Raw genomic sequence first — 20690 nt, 5'->3', positions numbered from 1 at the left:
AGAATCTTGAGATTTAGGGTTATCACATGTATCAAATGATTAGATTACTAACTGAAAACTTTTGATGATTGATTGATGATGAATCATTTGAAGAGTTAATCATTTATTTGCGCATTGTAATTCTCATTTGCATGATAAACAGCTTGATTGCTTATAATAGGATGAGCCCCGCCCACCAAAGAAAACAGTTTATGTAACAGCAGGGTAAATCACTGTGCAGAGGTAGTAGTTAGTAGATTAAATCATTGTATTGCAAGCAGTAATTTCAAGATAGTGTGTATAACATGTTAGCAAAGCCAAGGTGCCACCGTGGCGGTGTTTTGCGGTGTTTTACACAGGCAAACCATGTCATTACAGATTCGTAATTACTACATAGTATTCATAGCAGCTTGATTTCCACAGCATGCACTGCATAATACGCAGTGGTGTAAGCTAGGTGCGTAAGGCAAGGCTGGTCCTTTTAAACCCTCCCCAGACTCAAAAACACTGCAACTAAACTCTGCTTTGTCGCTCTGGAGCCTTTGTACTCTTCTACACCTCTATCATTCCCTCTTCCTCCCTCTCCTTTCAGTATTCCCTCTCCTTTCTTCCTTCGTTCTCCTCTCCTTCCCCCTCCTCTTGCTCAGACCTCTACAGCAACAGAGCTCCCAGTTACTCGGACTCCAAACCACCCATCCCAGAACTTGGTGTCTTGTCCTCCATGTTCAAAGGAGATGAATCGCAGCCCGGGACCGTAGCCTGAGAACGTATGGCTCACCTGGAGTTCAAACATAGAGAACACCATGTGACAGTGGAATGTGGGCGCTTGTGTATCTGTGTGTTTAGGTGTGCTGTTTTCTTGATCTTCTGTCCTTATGAGGAACAAATGTCTTCACAAGGTTAGAAAGATGAGGACAATCCTCCAAAGAGGACGTTTTAGGGTTAGGACATGGGGTTTCCAAACTTTTTCATGTGAAAATATGATCACTGTACTGTAAGTGGGGAGATAGTGGAGAGAGTAAAACCTCTGATCAAAATAGTTGTTCTTCAACATTATCTACTGCTGAATGAAATAAACTGAAACTGAATTTGTCATTATTTTGCTGGGGACCTCCTGGAACCCTCTTAAGGAGCCCACTGCCCAGTGTCTTAGGGTTAAAGTTAGAATTAGGATTAGTTGTAGCTAAGGGTTAAAGTTAAGGGCAGTTAAAGCGGCACTAGGCAGTATTTTAATGCAAAAAAACACCTGTCTTATCAGGCTAAATCATAAAGTGGGGCTGCAACAGAGAGGGGCGTCCCATCCCCAGTAATTGAGACACTGTAGATTTCCCTATATTAAATTCTGGTGTCGGTATGGACACTTCGCTTCCACTTCCAGAGAATGCTCTGTGCACTTTTCAGACGTCACATTACAGGATTTCTGGGTATTGAATTTCTCTCGCTGCCATTAGGAGCCGCCCACATTTGAAACTGCCTGGTGCAGCTTTAAAGGAATAGTTTGGTGTTTTGAACCCTGGGCCCAAATAACATGTTTTCCGTCATGATCCCTATTAGTAGAAACCAGAACTTCGCTAGCCGCCTGCTCCGCCTGTCCGGTAACACCGGGAAGCCCCCTCCTACTATACTGCAATAGAAACCTATGGGCTTTTAAAACTATGATAAACGTTGTTTTGCAAAACACGACTCTCACAGTATAATCATACTGGTGTCAGTATAGGATAGGAACTATTTTTTCTCAAAGACACACTACCTTCTAAGCCGGTGTAAGCTCCAGGAGAGCCAGAAGAATCCAAAAATAACTGCTTGGTTTTTAAAAATTTTTTCAAGATAACATACTGACACCGGTATGATTATACTGTGAGCGTTGTGTTTTGCAAAACAACGTTTATCATAGTTTTCAAAGACTGTGGCGTATGCCCTATAGGTTTCTATTGCAGTAGAGTAGGAGGGGGCTTCCCGGTGTTACTGGACGGGCGGAGCAGGCGGCTAGCGAAGTTCTGGTTTCTGCTAATAGGGATCATGACTGAAAACATGTTATTTGGGCCCAGGGTTCAAAATACCAAACTATTCCTTTAAGGGTTAGAGAATGAATGTAGTCAATGGAAGGGACAGGGTCTCATAAGTTTCTTTCTCTGTGTACCTGTTTCCATGAGCAGTCGTCACTGTCAGGGTCAAGAGTCACCGGGTCTGGTTTAAACTCCTGCAGTACTTCCTGATTCTCATCCAGCAGACTCACAGTCAGTTGGTAGGTGCAGCCACAGTCTGTCCTCCCACAGTACCTTCAGGATGAGTTAGAAGTGAATTGGTGACAACAGTAAAGTAGATGCATGCATGCCAGCCTCTCTATCTCTGTCTCTGTCTCACCAGTCCTCCACAGTGATGCTAGGCTGAGCGTCCAGCTGGTCGGGAGAGTAGCCCTCCGCTAACAAGTCGATCATCTGTCTCTTCAGACACAGCCTAGGACAGACAGAGAAGGGTTCAGATAAGACGAAAAACACCAGCACGTCTGGTATGCTATGTGTGCGGAAATCAAAAGCTATCTGATGTTTGGATAAAAATTGACTTGGAAAGAAGCCGTCCCCGCACAAGACTTGACGCACAAGACTTGGACTACTCCTAAATTAAGATCACCCATTTGTTTTTCACCTCTGTTTTCTTCTCACATTCTTGGTGTGATACGTGGGAGAGCTGCTGTATCAGCTGAAACGTTGCGGTTCAGTTTGAAAGGTTTTGATCCCTGATCTTTGGCTGTCCCTGTTTGGTTCCTGCGGCCCCACCCGACTCCTCTCCCTCATTGGCGTGGCTGCTATCCATACAGACAGCGTCTGAGGAGTATTCCTATCTCCTGCATTAACAGCGTGGACGATGAGGCTCATCATATGCTTTCTGACTGTGCTTATCTCCATGGGCTCTTCCTCGGGGCAATGGGTGAATTTTGGGTACAGTGACTGGATTGTCTACCCATATTAAGAGACTGCTTTACCATCACTGAGAACTCGTTCTTTTTATTTGTCAAAAACACACATAGCAAGACAAGTACTCCTTGCTATGGTAATAAACAAAGTACTGATCATCCTTTTGCTGTTAATGTCGGGTAATGTTCAGCCTAATCCAGGTCCCGCTTCATCCACTTAAACGTGCATAGCCTATATCCTAAAATGGATATGATACGTATTTGGGCTCAATCGACGATGCAGATGTCATAATCTTATCCGAAACCTGGCTTGGTAAATCCATCATGGATAAAGACATCTGTGTAAATGGCTACAATATATATCGAGTCAACCGACCTACTAAAGGGGGCGGTGTTGCACTTTTTATAAACAAAAATCTCCATGCAAATGTTGCTCTTTCTAAATCAATTAGTAAGCAATTTGAATTACTTGCTTTACTCATTGAAGTGTCTAAAGGTCTTCACATCCTTGTGGTTGGTTGCTATAGACCCCCTCAGCTAAAAATAATACACTGTCATTTTTGTTTGATACCTTGTCTCAGTTTGAGTATAATGAAATTATTATTATGGGTGACCTAAACTGGGACTGGCTATCGTCAGTGTCTGATGATTTTGTAAATGAGATACGCTGAACTTAACGCAAATTGTGGATTATCCCACATGTCCAAACTTAAGAAACCCAGATCTTTGATTGACCTAATTTTGACTAATGCTCCTCTTAAGTATACGGCTGTAGGCGTCTTTCCTAATGATATAAGTGACCATTGTGCTGTAGCTACTGTCAGGAATGTTAACGTTCCCAAAGCCCAGCCTTGTATAATTCAAAAACGTAACATGAAGCAATTTGTTGAGCAAGGTTTTTTGCATGATCTGTTTACTTATAACCGGGACAGGATCATGTTAATTGATGATGTTGAATCCGCCTATGATCTTTTTCTATCTTTCTCATATAATTGATAAACATGCCCCTCATGTAACCATACATACGCTAACACACATTGCACACTCACTCAAAGGAAGTGGTGAAGTATTTCGTCACTTCATCGCTGCTGAAGTCGTGACCACAGTCTCCTGGCAATTCCTCCACCTGCCATTGGCTCCCGCCGTTCTCCGTCAGCTCCCAGTATTCAAACTGCTCTGGGAGGAAAATGCACCGTTTCATGCCTCTAATACCAGTTTTGTATTTTATACCATATACACTAACAGGGCTGTAGTCAAGACCATCTGAATCAAGTCCAAGTCAATTCCAAGAACAGGTCCAAAGAGGGTCGAGACCGAGACCAGAGCAAATCAAGTCCTATTCAAGACCAAAACAGTGTACATGTCTTTCCAAATGTAAAAATAATGCTTAAGGAGTTTCTTAGAGATGAAAAGAGATTACAATTTACATTTTCCCATTTTGGCTTTTATCCAAAGCGACGTACACATGAGATTTTAGTACAACACAAGCAAGGTTCTAGTCAGGAGAGAACAACGAAAGTAAGTGCCATAAAGCTAAGTTCTGGTCCAACAGGACCTAGGTGCTACGAGGCAGTGCTATGAGGAAATGCATAGAGTGCACAGAGGCAGATAAATTTTTTTTTTTGTTTGGTTACACGGTCCATTAGGTGAGAAGGTGTTCACTAAAGAGCCGGGTCTTTAGCCTTTTCTTAAAGATTGAGAGGGACTCTGTGGATCAAATGGAGTTTGGTAACTCGTTCCACCACCGAGGAACCACAGAAGAGAAGTCTGGCTAGTGACTTAGGGCCTTGTTGTGGTGGCAGCACCAGGCGCCGCTCCTTGGCAGAGCGTAGTGAGGGGGAGGGAGCATAGACCTGAATGAGGGAGTTCAGGTAGGTTTGAGCCGTTTTGGTTGCTGCTTTGTAGGCGAGCATCAAGGACTTGAACTTGATGCGGGCAGCAACTGGGAGCCAGTGGAGGGATATGAATAGCGGAGTGACATGTGCTTTTTTGGGCCGGTTGAAGACCAGACACGCCGCCGCGTTCTGGATCATCTGCAGAGGTTTGAGCGTACATGCCGGGAGCCCTGCCAGTAAGGAGTTGCAGTAGTCAAGGCGTGATATTACAAGAGCCTGTACCAGGAGTTGTGCTGCATGCTCAGACAGGTAGGGTCTGATCTTCCTGATATTGTACAGAGCAAATCGGCATGACCGAGCAACAGAGGCCACATGCTCCTTGAAGGAGCAAGTTTCTGGCAGACTTTGTGGGCATGAGCTGGGCTGAGATGTAGATCTATCTGCAGGAGCTCTGTACTAAACCCTTCAACATCCAGCTAATCATTACACAGGATTTTGACTAATCAATGCATAGAAGTTTAAGGACCTATATTATATAGATCTGGGGAGAAAAGGTCAGAAAAGTGCTTTCAAGACCAGACTCAAGTACTTGAGTCAGCCCTGTGCACTATACTATACCTACTACCCCAAAGTATTATTCTCTTCAAAAACTTTCAATAGTGAATTTGGAAAACCCTTGTGTTGTGTGGAAATGTTTTGAGTCAGCCAAAGTATTGACACTGTAGGACATCTAATTAAAAAAAAGACGTCTTACCTTCCCCGTTGGGATTCTTCAATAGATTTCTGGTCATGGCTATAGCTGATACAGAGAAGGCAGAGCCTGCATAGAAGATGAACATAGACTAGGATCAATACTTCCCTCTTCCGCAGTTTCTATCAGGCTATCCCACGGTCGTGCACAGAGGGGGGAATCCTAACCACCCCCTCGATTCAGGCATTGGTTCATTCCACATTGCATCCTCTAGTCCAGGGGCATGCTGCCGTATTCCTGATATTTCAGTCAGTGAATGTCAGCCGCTGCTTTGGACCAGTTGCCCAGTTACCTAGTTGAAAGACCTCCTGGGTCCTTTTCAGCAGGAGTCTCTGTCTTTGGCTCTGAATGGTTTCACAGGCCACCAGAATAGTAATGTTTATACTGACACCACTGAAATAGTGACCAACTTTGAGTATTTTTCATTCTAATGTCACTGGAGAGGAAGAGCTCTGTTGTAAAGTAGGATTACACTGATATATCGGTTTGCCAATATATCGGGACAATATTTGCCTTTCAGTAAATATTGGATATCAGATCATGTGGTCATGTGGTCCACTGCTGGTATGATGGAAGTTCCTCCCACCATTGAATAGGTGTGGTGGGTCACCTTGCCGTATAGAGCTGCTAACCCTAAAAGAATTTAATTCGTCTTTCAATTATTATTATTATTTTTAGTGTCCAATGATGGTCTAAATGCTGTTTCAGAGGCCTTTCTATCCTGACAAGAATACAATTCTGGTTTCCCCCAGAATTAAATACCTTCAATTTGAAAAGGTAAAATTTAGGGTTAGGGTTAGCCTTCAAAAACCCAAATCTGTTGAACCCTAGTAGTAAGTGCACAACCTAGAACATGGCCAGCAGAACAACTCACCATTGTACTCTTAATTCAGTGAATGAGCCAACCTACAGAGCAGGGCAATTCCTTGCAATACTTCCATTTCACCTAACATATAATCTTTGACTAAAGATAAGCTGCGTAAAGAGACTCGGGCCAAAGGAAGAACTATCACCACCAAAACATGCAGAGGGAGCAGGCAAGGTGCATTTGGGTGGTACTCCCCCGCCTAAAACAGACAGCCCAGAAGAGTCAGGGAGGACCCAGAGTCCTAAACCGGGCCGGGTCACCTCCACAGATCCCAAACACAAACACTAATGCCCTGTCTGCTGACTCATAGCATAACAGATAGCGCAAAAGCCACCCTCTTCAAATCCTGAATAGCAGGCATCACAGAGGATCAACCAGTAATCAGACAGACAGAAGACATCAGTCAGCAGAAAATCAACCTGGGGGCTTGTGTGTTGCCATATAAGCCAGTGGTTCTCAAAGTGGGGTTCGGGGACCACCAGGGGTCCTGTAGGGGGTCTCCAGTTAGATGAGGAATAGTTTAATTTAACTGTAATTGAATTTACTATTGAAATTATCCCTCTTAGAAAATGTATAAGAGTGAGTATTACACTAATAGGTCTCACTCTCACCCCTGTTATCTCTCCATATACAATGTAGACAGTTCTACAATGCAATACTACATCAACAACAACTAAAATATCTCCATATGGGACAAAATGTTTGACTTTTTTTTTATTATTTCTACTCTTTCTAATAGATTTATCCATGAAGGCCTACTTTATCTGATGCATAGAGAATAGCCAAACCTTGATAAGAGGTTTGTGCGCATGAATCTGTCCTTACTGCGTATTCTTTCTGCAACTCACTCCTCACTGAGACTCAAAACAGAAACAGCCGAGTCATCTGTCCTTGTACACTCGAAGCCTGCACATAAAAGATACAGTACGTGCGCATTAATAATGTGCTATACTGTTAAAAAAAAGCACACTCTGTTTCTGCCTAAATACGCAAGACAGCGAATGTGTTACTCACAGCCAGGAAATGCAAGTGCAGTCTTCTATTTCGTCTGCCTCTTTCGGCTGCCTCACCAGCACTGACACTTGAGCTCCTCTGCAGGGTAGCACCCTCGTGACAATGTGGGTTATATAGCTTGGCAACACACACACACACACAAAGAGAGAGAGAGAGAGAGAGGGAAGAGAGAGAGATTTACACAAAGCACCCAATCTGCAAAAGGAGAGAGCGCATCCATCCAGCAGAACTCAGCAGAACCGCACATGCACACACTCAGCACAAATGTGGGTCAGAGCGTTTTAAACACACCAACACCAATGGTGGAAGTAACAAATTACCATTACTCTCCTCACTGCAATTGACTAGCTTTCTTGTGTATTTGTATTTGGGATTTTCTTGCATATAATAGCCAATGATCATTTCCCCATGCATTTATTAGACAGCACAAAGTCGAGAGAGGCAGAAATCCAAGATATTTTTATGCTTATATCGAATAGAGAAGTTGGGATGTAAGGTGGGCTTTTTTATTTAAAGATTATTTTGGGGTATTTTGCATTCATTAGATAGTTTTACAGTGAAGAGAGCCAGGAAAGATTGGGGAGAGAGAGGGATGACATGCAACAACAGTCCTGGCCCGGATTGGAACCCACAGTGTTTCAGTTACATGGCATGTACCTCAGCCAACTGAGACATCAGGACACCCCAGTAACCTTTAATGTCTTTAAACATCATTGGTTCTACTGTAGAACATTTTTTCTTTAACTGTGTGCAGTATCAATGCAGGATGGATGTAAGATATGTGCATGGAAGAGGACTTCTGTAATGGCTGTAACTATAAACGGTCATTCTCCTTGGTTAGGAGAGTGTAGTTCATGTGAACTCTCTCTCTTTCTCTTTCTCTACTCTGCTCCCTAATCGTCACATCTTGGCAACTTGGCAGTCCTGGGAAACGCAGACTTTCCCTGTTATTTTGACCACTTTTTGGGTCGCTCGCTCATGTGCGGCTCATAATTCCAACATTACTGACAGCACTTTAAAGCAGCAGGAAACTGAGGCCCTTTATGAGCTGGAAGGATACTGGCAGTAACATGTCTCACCTGAAGAGGGTGGTAGAGACTCGTGTGTCAGGATATTGTGGCCTACTGCAGTGGTTCTCAACGTGGGGTCCGGGGACCACCAGGGGTCCTTGAGGGGGTTCCAGGGGGTCCCCAGCAAACTGATGAATTGTTAAACTACCAGTTTGACCTACCAGTCACAAGCCCACTTATTCAATTGTTAGGCTACAGCTTCCCATTGTAGGTGTCATTTTGAATTTTCCCCACTTTAAAATAAACAACGCCCTTAATATGTCAATGTTTATGGCGCTCACATTGAAAACTACCTTGTGAAATACATTGTATACAAAGCCACATGATCTTGTACATGACTTAATATTCCATTTTATTGTTACAATTATAACTTTTCCAATATAATCTACATATTTATGTCTGACGGCTTCTAGCTGTTATTGTCTGATATGTTATTCCTTTACCGTGAATCCAACATGATGTGAACACGGCATCAGTGTTAGAATTTGAAAAAAAAAAAAAAAACAGTATTAATTTGGCCACATTGGCTGACATGGTCCTCCTGCAGTGACTACAGAATATTTCTCTAGGGTTGAGGTTAGAGGACAGAAAATCTGTGTTTGATAAGACGTTAACTCCACATGGCAGTAATTTGATACTATGTGACCATATGATTAGTTGGTAATTACATAGTCTGCGTTCAGTGATGTGTCTGATATGTTTGCATTGATAATGAAACCCAATCCATTGCTGAGGTCGGTTCACATAAATGAAGGTCAAAAACACAATTAAACACAATCTTGAGATTTAGAGTTATCACAATTATCAAATGATTAGATTACTAACTTAAAACCTGATAACAAACAGGCTTAATCGATTATTTGACGAGTTAATCATTCATTTTTTGGTCATTGTAGTTCTCATTTGCATGATAAACCGCTTGATTGCTTATAATAGGATGAGCCCCGCCCACCAAAGAAAACAGTTTATGTAACATGTAGGCAAAGCCAAGGTGCCACCACCTCCCCAGACTCAAAAACACTGCAACTAAACTCTACTTCATTGCTTTCAGTATTCCCTCTCCTTCCTTCCTTCGTTCTCCTCTCCTTCCCCCTCCTCTTGCTCAGACCTCTACAGTAACAGAGCTCTCAGTTACTCGGACTCCGTACCATCCAGCCCAGAAATTGGTGTCTTGTCCTCCATGTTCAAAGGAGATGAATCACAGCCCGGGACCGTAGTCTGAGAACGTATGGCTCACCTGGAGTTCAAACATAGAGAACACCATGTGACAATGGAATGTGGATGCTTGTGTATCTGTGTGTGTTTAGGTGTGCTGTTTTCTGTCCTTAAGAGGAACAAATGTCCTCACAAGGATAGGAAGATGAGGAAAATTCTCCAAAGAGGATGTTTTGTTGGTCCTGACTTCCTTAAGGGGTTAGTTTAGGGTTAGGACATGGGGTTTCCAAACTTTTTAATGTCAAGGACCCCATAGATCACAGATCTCCATCTGATAAGGAATTTGCAACAGGGATCCCCATGTGCAGTATTTTTTTTTTTTTCTTCTTCTTCTTCTTTTTTGTTGTTCATTTTTTTCTATGTGGTTATTACCGTTTGTTTGTCTTAAGCTGATGTTGTTTTTCAGGTAATATATTTACTTATACATTTCCTGTTAAAAAAGAAAAATCAATAAACATATTGATAAAAAAAAGAAAGAATCAGGATTGCATAAGGTTAGATAAGGGTTAAAGTTAAGGGCAGTTAAAGCTGCACTAGGCAGTATTTTAATGCAAAAATCCACCTGTCTTATCAGGCTAAATCAAAAAGCAGGGCTGCAACAGATAGGAGCGTCCCATCCCCACTAATTGAAATATTGTAGATTTACCCTATTTATCCAAATTAAATTCTGGTGTCAAGTATGGACACTTCTCTGCCCACAGGAAGTGATGAATCAAAACTTAAGCTACCACCCGCCCCCTTGATCCTATCCCTTCTACTCTTCTCCAAACCATCTCCACCGACATCACTCCCTTCCTCACTGCCATTATCAAGTCCTCAGGCCTTGTCAAGCCTCTTCTTAAGAAACCCTCCCTTGACCCTGCTGCTATCCACAACTACAGACCTGTATCTTCAATCCGGTTTCAAGGCTTCTCACTCTACTGAGACTGCACTCCTTGCTGTCGCAGAGGCCCTGCACACTGCCAGGGCTTCATCCCTCTCCTCTGTCCTTGTCCTCCTTGACTTGTCTGCTGCTTTTGATACAGTTGACCACCAAATCCTTCTCTCCATCCTTTCTGAACTGAGAATCACTAGATCTGCACACTCCTGGTTCGCATCCTACCTATCTTACCGCTCATACCAGGTCTCATGGAGGGGATCTCTGTCCAGACCCTGCACACTTAGCATCAGTGTCCCTCAGGGCTCCGTCCTGGGGCCCATGCTATTCTCTCTGTATACTAAATCCCTCAGCCATGTGATCTCCTCTCATGGCTTCTCCTATCACTGTTATGCTGACGACACTCAACCCTCTCCTTCCCCCCCTCAGATACACAAATTGATGGGCGCATCTCCGCATGTCTCAACGACATCAGTGCTTGGATGTCTGTGCACCACCTCAAGCTTAATCTTGACAAGACGGAGCTACTCTTTCTCCCTGGGAAAGACTGCCCTCTCACAGACATCTCCATTGACAACACCACTGTGTTGCTCTCTCAGACTGCCAAGAACCTCGGGGTGATCCTGGACAACCAGCTGTCCTGTTCTGCCTACATTGCAGCGGCAACCCGCTCCTGTAGGTTCTCCCTCTATAACAGCCACAAAATTTGCCCGTTCCTTACGAGGGAAGCGGCACAACTCCTGGTCCAGGCACTTGTCATCTCCCGCCTGGACTACTGCAACGTTCTTCTGGCCGGGCGACCCTCTGTTCAACCAACCAAAATTCTCTCACATCACTCCTCTCTTCCAGTCACTTCACTGGCTTCCCATCTCTGCACGCATTAAATTCAAGAGACTGGTACTCGCCTACAGGGCAGTACATCAGACTGCCCCTCCCTATCTGTAATCTCTGGTCAGGTTCCAAACCCCGCCTCGTTCCCTCCGCTCCTCCACCCGCGCAGGTCGCCTCGCCCCTCCATCGCTACGTGGGCTCAGAAGTCGCTCATCCCGGTCACGACTCTTCGCATCCCTGCCGCCACAGTGGTGGAACGAGCTCAGCCCTTCTGTCAGAACGGCCGAATCACTGCCCATTTTTCGGCAGAGACTAAAGACACATCTCTTCAGGTTACACCTGGACCCCACATGAACCTATAACCTATCTTCCTACCCTTATTAAAAAATATGAACTCAAATATTGCTTATTCCTATTAAAAGTCTTAGCTGATGAAGACTGTGATGCACAGTCGGTTTCACTACTGTTGACAAAATGCACCTATTGTAAGTGGTGCTAAATGACAATGTAATGTAATGTAATGAGTGAAATCCAAACTGTCTCCTAAACCGCAGTGTCCAGAGAATGCTCTGCAGTTTATAGACGTCACTTTACAGGATTTCTGGGTACTGAAGTTCAGATTTTACAGTAGTTACCTCTCATGCCAATATGTGAAGTTGCTTATTGCAGCTTTAAGAGTTAGGGATTAGGGAATGAATGTAGTCAATGGAAGGGACAGGGTCTCATAAGTTTCTGTCTCTGTGTACCTGTCTCCATGAGCTGTCGTCAGGGTCAAGAGTCACCAGGTCTGGTTTAAACTCCTGCAGTACTTTCTGATTCTCATCCAGCAGACTCACAGTCAGTTGGTAGGTGCAGCCACAGTCTGTCCTCCCACAGTACCTGCAGGATGAGTTAGAAGTGAATTGTTGACAACAGTAGACGCATGCATGCCAGCCTCTCTATCTCTGTCTCTGTCTCACCAGTCCTCCACAGTGATGCTAGGCTGAGCGTCCAGCTGGTCGGGAGAGTAGCCCTCCGCTAACAAGTCGATCACCTGTCTCTTCAGACACAGCCTAGGACAGACAGAGAAGGGTTCAGATAAGACAAAAAACACCAGCACGTCTGGTATGCTATGTGTGTGGAAATCAAAAGCTGCAGACGCATTTCAATCATCCAGGTCTTCAGTTCATCAGGGCAAAAAGAAATAAATTAATTAAAAAGAGCTATTTTGACTTTGACACACTTGTCCTGACTTAACCTAACCTAATTTAAAGCTGAGCCTCACTACACGCTTTTTCCACTAGTGGTTTTATTTTCCATATTTTTCAAGATAAGACTTAATTTTACTATTTTCCATAGGGAAATTGCAGCAGAAAAGTAATAATAGGATACAGCAAATAATATCAATAAGAATAGAGCAAGTGGGGGGTATTACACATAAAGCAACCAACAAGAACATGTGTCAAGAACATATTAAGTACAAATGTAGGAATGAAAATATGAAAAAATATGAGTTGCAGCATTATGAAGGTGTGCAAAATAACAGCAGTAACAGAATTAAACAAAGGGAATGAATGAAAATGTGTACAATGTGAAAATATACAAAAAATAAGTGAGAACTTACACAAATATTGAGATATGTGCAGCATATACAAATGAGAGCGAATATAGGAATATATAGAAAACTATGTTTTTTTTACAGCTTATAAACTGTACATAATATGCCAAAATGTTCCTTTAACAGGTCTACAGAGGGCCAATACATATGTTCAGAAAGTGTCACATCTTGGTGACTTGGGGATTGTGGGAAACGTAGACTTTCCCTGTTATTTTGACCACTTTGTTGGGTCGCTCGCTCGTGTCAGGCTCATAATTCCAATTTCTGACAACACTTGAAGGCAGCAGGAGACTGAGGCCCTTTATGAGCTGGAAGGATACTGGCAGTAACATGTCTCACCAGATGAGGGTGGTAGAGACTCGTGTGTCAGGATATTGTGGCTTACAGAGTAAATGGTAGATTCAATTTGAATTTGACAAACTAAGATAATTAAATATAAAAATATAAAGTCTGTCATTACAAAAAATTAGTTAGGACTATATGGTGTTTAATATTCCATTCCATTCCATTCCAATACTGATATTTTAATTCTGGACATTTAATTTTTCCCACTTTATCAGACTCAGGTGAAGGAATTATTCTCAAAGCCCTAAAATGGACTTGATACTAACTATTGAGTGTTATTCATATAAAACTGGAGAAGATATCAACACCAACCAATCCAACAAATCATGATTGCTTGTGAAAAGGTGAGAAAAGCTGATAAGTGTTGGATTATTCTGCACTTTCACTCAATACCCATTATGCTATACTGCAGTCAACCAGCAAAGGGGCAATAAGTAATCTCTGATGTTTATCGACTTCAATTGGCAACCAACATTGATAAAACTAATCACCTTCTACAGAAATCCAGTGAAGAGGTAAAATATCACCATGCGCTGTAGGCTACTGTAACAATAATACTGCTTTGTCTTTTGCTTTGTGGGTGGAGAGTTGTTGTTCCAAAACACAGTACGGGCCAGAAAGTGATTTTTGAAAACCAGAAATCTCAGCACCTGGTCAAGTAGCCTAATCATTGAGTCATTGGTACTGATCAAGAACCCTGTCAACCCCTAAATATATATTATGGTCATTATGTGCTATGGGGCAGGAAAAATCTTACACTTTGCCAGCTTCTGGCGGTCCTGCCGAACCTCCTGCTGGAGCTGGGACAACTGATGCTGGACCTTCTTCCAGCGCTCCTCCTGACGTTTCTGCTGCTGTTCCCACTTGGCCTCCTTGTCAGACTGTTGCCGCATCAGGCAAAGCAAAAGGCTGGAGAGCCCTGCAACGCTCTGCTCCTCCTTGCGTTTTTGCTCCTGTTCCCACCTGGCCTCCCTGTCAGACTGTTGCTGCACCAGGCAACGCAAAAGGCTGGAGAGCCCTGCAATGCTCTGCGGTTCTTGGCCTTGACCACCTGTCGCTCCCTGCAGGCCAGGATCATCCAGGCATTCATCTTGTGGACAGTGCATCGTACCTGTCAATAGTGAAGTAGAGGGCAGACTCGGAAGGCAAGTAGAGACCCCTCTAAACAGAACCCAGGAGATAGCCAAACCTCTGGTAGAATGTGCACGTAAACCAGCCGGGGCCTGGAGACCCATGCTTGAATAGGCCAGTGTAATAGTCCCCACAATTCAGTGAGAAAGCCTCTGCTTTGTGACAGGCTTACCCTTTCAGGGTGTAGTCCAAGACACAAACAACTGGTCCCCTTTCCAGTTCTATTCAATTATGCGCGTAAAGCGGGCACCGGGCACAACAGGTGCAGCCATCACTGCTAGAAAGCAACGAGCTCCACAGGCGAGCATGAGTTGATAACCTTAGGGACAAAAGTTGGGTTATTATTCCTGATGATGGTGTGTGTGTGTGTGCATGTGTGTGTGTGTGTGTGTGTGTGTTTGTGTTTCTATACTAATATTCACTCCAACCCAATTGGAGGGCTATATCAGCATGCACTTCTGCCTCCCCAAGGTGGGTTAGGGTTGGTGCAAGTGGAGGTGACCCTTTTTAATTTTTTGCCCCTGCCCCTTAGAGAGGGCACGCCACTGCGCATATAGATTTTCATTTCCATCATGATATTGAATTTTATGCAAAAAGATTTGCTATGCTGATTTGTTGTGCTGAATTACAAAAAAAAAAAAATCCATAAGAAAATCTGTATAATTCTGATAAACTGTTGAAAAACTGGACCCTGAAGATCATGAATGTGAATCCACCTGCTCCATTGCCCACATATCTCATTGATGACTCATTAATGACATTTTAGTTGAGTATACAAAATTAGGATTTATTTTGGGCCACAACACCAATGGGTCATAACACAATGAATACATTACATACATATTGTACAACACACGCAAAACACCTCCCAATATGGGAGAGAGATCATTCAAGTTAAACATTGTATTTTCATCAGGATTTTCCTGCTCCAACAGTACAGTACAACATTCAACAATCAATAGGAAAACATTGTGCCATAAATATTGAGTGGTGTATAGATTATACAAAAGCAGGAAATTCAAGAAATATCTAACACTGGGATTGCAAATGTGGTTCAAAACACTCCTGCATGAATGGAAAAATAGCATTAGTGCTATTCATTTTATTAACTATGTGCAGGTGAATTTGTTTTGCTTTATCTTTAGAGGGTTTGAAGTTGTCATAATTTTCCTGTTCAACATGGAGTTAGAAGTCAGTTGAACAAATGAACAATTTAACAGGAAAACATTTCTCCACCAGGGCTGAGCTGGTAGGAAGCAAGACATTGAGTTGCTGTTTCTGTAGAAGCTTCAACAGTGCTGCAATTTCACTCGGAATTGCATGGCCCCTGAACTCTTTCCTGCTTTGGCATTTTAGTGCAGCACCAGATATCAAATATTCCAGTGGTACGGCTCCCATAATTGTCCTTTCATAAATGGGTTGCCTGCTTTTCATTAACAAGTTGAGTCATTCATTTGGAAATGGAATGACCTTCCAGTTCTCTGGAACAGCTGCGGGTTAGGCTCCTTCTCCTTGGACTTAGGCTTCGGAGGACGCCTGGGGTTTGAGCTGGGCTTTCTCCATGGTCGTACCATACGGATCTGACCTTTTAAAGAAGCCCATCTGGAGGGAACACAGGCAGAGGAAGTTCAGAATTAATAAACTGAAAATCAATCTGACACAAAGCCTGTATTCTAAAGGGGGGGTACCTTTAGAAATAGATAATGTAATGTTTTTCATGGGTTTTACACTCTTGGATTTTCCTTGTTCACAGTGAAAAAATGAAAATTGTACTATTTTCTGTTTTGCCAAAGTTGTATTTAGAAAAAAAAGTCACTTCTTTTTTCATGTTGGTAGATACCCACAGATCTTGTCATTTGTTTTATATTATTGAATGAGTTGTGCTGGAAACATCATATCAACTTGATAAATCAAGCTAAATTAGACTGTTGCCTAAAAACATGAGCATGTGGCCTGGTTAGCTGCTAGCTGGTGGCTAGGTGCACACATGGCTTGTACTTGGTGGTTTCATTCAGGGCTAAAAGTCTCTTGTGCCCAAAACAGCCTGTGGTTCTTTAGGTGGACGAGAGGCACTAGAAAATAAAATACTGTAAATATTCTGAAGCAAAGCATCTCCTTGAAGCATCTTGAATCCTCAAAAACGTACACATTGTAACATTCCATATTGTTTTACTGAACACCGATATGGTCCTTGAGGTTAGATGGCTGGACAGCAACACCACCTAGCACCCAAAAAGGTTTGTAGCTTGATCCCTGATATCAAAATGCTCCACAGTAATGCCATCTAACCCATGTAAACATCTACCAACCTGCTCCGTGGATGAGCAGCCAGCATTAGGTGAATACCGTCATACAAGGCAACAGGCAGTTGCTTGCAATATGTCATCATGGGTGCATCTGTGCTTAAACTGCATATACCTAGCTTATCTTAACTTGTTACCTTGTACAGTAGATATATAAGCAGGGCGAGTAATAGCAGCCCAGCTAGGACGGCCAGGATGATGATCCACACCGGAACAGAGAACTGACTGTCCGGCTTGTTCCACATCACAGCTGTCACCACCTGAACAACAGCAAACAACAGCCGTCTTACAACTTTGCATCTTCATACTTTTACCTTACATTGCCCTTCAAATGCAACCTACATTGATTATTGTGGGAAAAAACATGCTAAAGTCCCAATGGCACTGCAATGGTAAAGATCTATGGTACACCCCATAGTGCACTCTAATTGATTCAGTCTGTAACAGCTTTATGAATTATGGATTGTGGCTTTTTTTTGCCAGACATTTCAACAAAAGAATCAGCTGCGGTTACCTTTTTGGATCCAGACGGTTTGAGTTTGGGAGTAATGGAATAAGGCATCCTGTCCACTCTGTACTGAACAGAGCACTCCAGGACATACTGCTTGTAGGCCCTCTGAGGTCAAGAGAAAGAGAGATGGAAAAACATTAAGAGTGTAATTGGATTCGACTGATATGGGCTTTTGAAGGCTGATAAACCAATTTTTGGATTGAAATGCTGAGTTGCTGATAAGCAATATTTTGTGCCTATATTCACTATCTTTACTTGTAATTTTGGGGAATATTTTGGCATGAAAACTGTCACCTTTATTCATTGTTTCCCAACAAATTGTATTCCTGACCGGGTGGAAAATCCCCAGAAACAGCATTTAAACCATGGCACACTAAAACTCTCCACTGAAATCTGAAAAGTACTACTAGTATTACTACTACTATTCCTACTGCTACTCCTGTACTTGTGAGGAATTTGATCAAAATGTCTCATTAGAATCAATTCAGGTTAGGGCTTCCCACAGACAACCAGTGTAGTATTGATGAATATTACAAAATGTAATCAATCAATCGGTTCTCTCACACAGTCTTGGGTTTCGTACCAGCATAGCCAGTGTACTGATGGTATACCAACAGTAGAGTGCAGCAGAGCAGCCTGTAGTCTCACCTCTATGAAGGTTTCAGCCCACAGCCTGGAGCGTACAGTCAGGATAACACTGGCTCCTTTCTCCAGCAGCCCCACATGACACTGCAGCCGCCAACACTCCACCGTAGCACAGGACTGTGGATGGACAGGGTCCCAGTCAGACATAAAGTACAAATCAAACTATTTTCTTTTCACTAATGATTGTTGATTTAGGCTCACACCAGTATGCTCTATTTCATTGTCTTCTGCAGGGAACCACAGAAATGGAAGAATTAATGGAAGAATTCCCATACACTCCCACTATTTTAAGACAGACAAAGAAAAGAGCGCCACCTACAGAAACTCAAACTGCATCAACAGAAAATCCAAGGAAAAAGTACTGGACACACTGTTTGACTGACAGCTGATTTCTCGTATACATCGGGGGCCACATGTGTTTCCAGAAGAAGTACACTATCTCTGATCACAGAATCCCATTTTATGTAATATAAAAAAAAAATCTTCCCTTTTATTCGGTGCTGATTCAAAAGAAATTTCAATAGTAGAGTTTAATTTGGGTGGAGGATCTAAATTAAAGACAGCTAATTTGAATTGAGAGGGGCTGTCAAACGTTCCAGTGCTAGTGACCTAAGCCTTACATAAACAATCCAGTAAATCACAAGCCTAATTAACTTTGTCTCACAAACAATCACAGCGAGCTGCATGAGATGTTGGCCAGAGATCACGACATGTATCCCCATTTCCTTTGCTGAGAAAATAATCTCATCATAATTTAAGTCTTGTTCAAGCGGGGAATCCACAGCTGGCTCCCCCTGCGATCCGACTGGGCTAATTAGGTTTGAATGTCCTGAGTGAATGTAGCGAAGCAGCCCATAAGATTCCCATCGGGATTGAACAGCCAACCCAAGTGCCATTGACTTTATTTAACAGCCTCTGTTGTGGTGTTTTCAGAGCGAACGGCTCTGCAGACTTGTGTCACCATGATTCCCTCCACATGCTGAGCTCTCAAACCAAGGAGCGAAGAAGGAAAGCAGAAGAAGAGAGGGAGAAAAAACAAACACCTCCCGGGGGGGCTTTATGGAACAGATGGAGTGAACTGAGCGGTGGAGGAGTGGATGCTGGTGTGTGTGTGTGTGTTCTTTTATTTCTGAAATGAAGAAAAATGAAGAAAATCTGCAAAAGTGGGGACATTTTGCTGGTTCTCACCTCTATAGGGAGCAATTTTAGGGTTAGGACTTGGGTTTAGGGTTAAGGTTAGAGTCAGGGTTTAGGGAATGAATGTAGTCAATATTAATACAAACGTGTGTGTGTGTGTGTGTGTGTGTGTGTGTGTGTGTGTGCACATGTAAATAAACTGTGTCTGTACATATAGAAGGATCTCCATCAAAATTAGTTATGGCTTGGCAAAATCCTTATTTTCCCGCATTTCCTACTATTAAAAACAACACCGTCGGCTCGCTAAAAACCTAAAACTGCATCAGGCCTGGACGTCCGGTGTGTCCATGTCATCTCACCAGGTTGCCTTGTTCAGCCAGAGGGTCCCTGTGCACCTCCCTCCGCCGGATGCGGTGCTCGGGGCTGGACAGCAGCGACGGCGGCCTCTCTGTTGCTGCAGGCAGGAGCTGCATGCACAAAGACATTAAGAGGCTCATTAGCAAACACAATCCAATGTTCAGGGCCAAAAATAGACCTAGGGGAATGGCCTCACCATGCCAACCTAGCCATTGTTTGTGTCTGTGTGTGTTTTTGTGTGTGTGTTTATGCGTGTGTGTTAGGGATGGGACGATATATGGAAATTCAATATATCGCAATACAAAAAATGTGACAATATATAGGGGATATTTTATGCTGCTGTAGTAATCAAAAATGAGACACTTGCCCATCACAATTCCACAAGCTCTCCGTCCAAATTATGTTATTTGCACTTTGTAATGACATTTATAAATTCACAAAACGTCCCATCTCTTGTGTGTCCTCACCTTGAGTTTCAGTGCATTGAAGGTGTGGTTGGAGGAGCAGCTGAGTGGCCCCTGAGCGATCACCTCCACAGGGTAGAGCAGCTCCTGGCCGTGGGCCCTCAGCGGGCATCGCAACTCTAACACGGACTGGCTGACCATGCTGGGACCGTTATTCACCAGCTGAGACAGACAGAGAGAGAGAGTAGTTACCATAAACAAATGAGACCGTGGTGGAGACGACTGGTAGCCTCTGTCTCACACCAGTGGTATTGTTAGTGCTACTGTTTCTCCAAATTAAGACCACGTTTCACATAAACCCTGTTGGAAAGAGAGTTGTTGGAAGTGATTTTTTCCATCGGCCTTTCCCTCCTTCCACCATCTGCTGCCAGAAACTCTGAAAGCTTTATCTCCGTTTGCTCTGGAAGAACAGAACCTCTTCCTGTGTTCTGTTTTGTGCCGTAAAGCGATCCAGCAGATTTCCCTCCAAATCCACCAGGTGGAGAAACCATGGTGAATGCAGAGTAGAGGCTGCCAATCTTCTCCGTGACGGTCTCATTTGTCTACAGTAGTTATACTAATGTCTCAAAATGAACGTGGTGGTGATTTATTGATGTTAAAATGCTGCATGGAACACGTTCAATAAAACATCTCACAAAGGGAAAAAACTCATGAGCACATGAAACAGAACCACCTCCTCTCACACCCCTGCAAGCCTGGATGTAAAGGGGGAAACGGGAAAGCTGTCTGGGGTCCCGCAGCTAGTGGAGTCATCCTCAATGTAAGTGATGGGTCTTAATGAGAGACCTCGCTAAAACATTTGACAAATCTGATTTAGCTTTGAGGAAAAGTAACCGATTCCCAAAG

General features: G+C 43.2%; 2 protein-coding genes and 1 pseudogene across 5 annotated transcripts in view; all 3 read right to left on the bottom strand.

The window, feature by feature from the left end:
- Window positions 1-111: 111 nt before the first annotated feature.
- On the bottom strand, window positions 112-7439 carry LOC139655607 (F-box only protein 2-like). 4 transcript variants are annotated; one of them, XM_071533049.1, is made up of 7 exons: window positions 7362-7439; window positions 7196-7253; window positions 5483-5548; window positions 3943-4069; window positions 2344-2436; window positions 2120-2258; window positions 112-757 (listed from the first exon to the last, which is right to left on the bottom strand). In XM_071533049.1, exons 3-7 carry the CDS (start codon window positions 5517-5519, stop codon window positions 623-625), a joined length of 531 nt encoding a protein of 176 aa, XP_071389150.1. In that variant the 5' UTR covers window positions 5520-5548; window positions 7196-7253; window positions 7362-7439; the 3' UTR covers window positions 112-622. The 4 variants fall into 4 exon arrangements, with proteins under 4 accessions (XP_071389150.1, XP_071389151.1, XP_071389148.1 ...); XM_071533047.1 differs by having other exon boundaries at window positions 113-757; window positions 7173-7253; window positions 7362-7429; XM_071533050.1 differs by lacking the exons at window positions 7196-7253; window positions 7362-7439 and adding an exon at window positions 7136-7191.
- Window positions 7440-9533: 2094 nt separating this feature from the next.
- On the bottom strand, window positions 9534-14402 carry LOC139655606 (F-box only protein 6-like; annotated as a pseudogene).
- An 804-nt stretch (window positions 14403-15206) lies between these two features.
- LOC139655603 (integrin alpha-5-like) overlaps window positions 15207-20690 on the bottom strand; it is a 41982-nt gene continuing 36498 nt past the window's right edge. The window contains exons 25-30 of the mRNA XM_071533043.1: window positions 19848-20006; window positions 19383-19490; window positions 17890-18003; window positions 17245-17346; window positions 16868-16990; window positions 15207-16029 (exon numbers count right to left, since the gene is read on the bottom strand). Coding sequence (XP_071389144.1) covers window positions 15946-16029; window positions 16868-16990; window positions 17245-17346; window positions 17890-18003; window positions 19383-19490; window positions 19848-20006 — 690 coding nt within the window. The 3' untranslated portion in view covers window positions 15207-15945. The remainder of the gene's footprint in view (window positions 16030-16867; window positions 16991-17244; window positions 17347-17889; window positions 18004-19382; window positions 19491-19847; window positions 20007-20690) is intronic.

The sequence above is a fragment of the Centroberyx affinis genome, unplaced genomic scaffold, assembly GCF_046629955.1.
Source record: "Centroberyx affinis isolate AG114_WGS23_722 - 3 ecotype Tasmania unplaced genomic scaffold, CSIRO-AGI_Caff_v1 ptg002313l_1, whole genome shotgun sequence".
Taxonomy (NCBI): Eukaryota; Metazoa; Chordata; class Actinopteri; order Beryciformes; family Berycidae; genus Centroberyx; species Centroberyx affinis.
Note: the sequence above shows the minus strand (reverse complement) of the source record. Positions and strands in the feature narration are given on the sequence as shown.

Coding starts and splice junctions, on each gene's coding strand:
- LOC139655607 (XM_071533049.1), bottom strand. CDS start 5,519: ATGACCAGAAATCTATTGAAGAATCCCAACGGGGAAG. Junction 4,070..5,482: donor GAAGAATCCCAACGGGGAAG/GTAAGACGTCTT, acceptor TTTTCCTCCCAG/AGCAGTTTGAATACTGGGAG. Junction 2,437..3,942: donor TACTTCACCACTTCCTTTGA/GTGAGTGTGCAA, acceptor TGTCTGTCCTAG/GCTGTGTCTGAAGAGACAGA.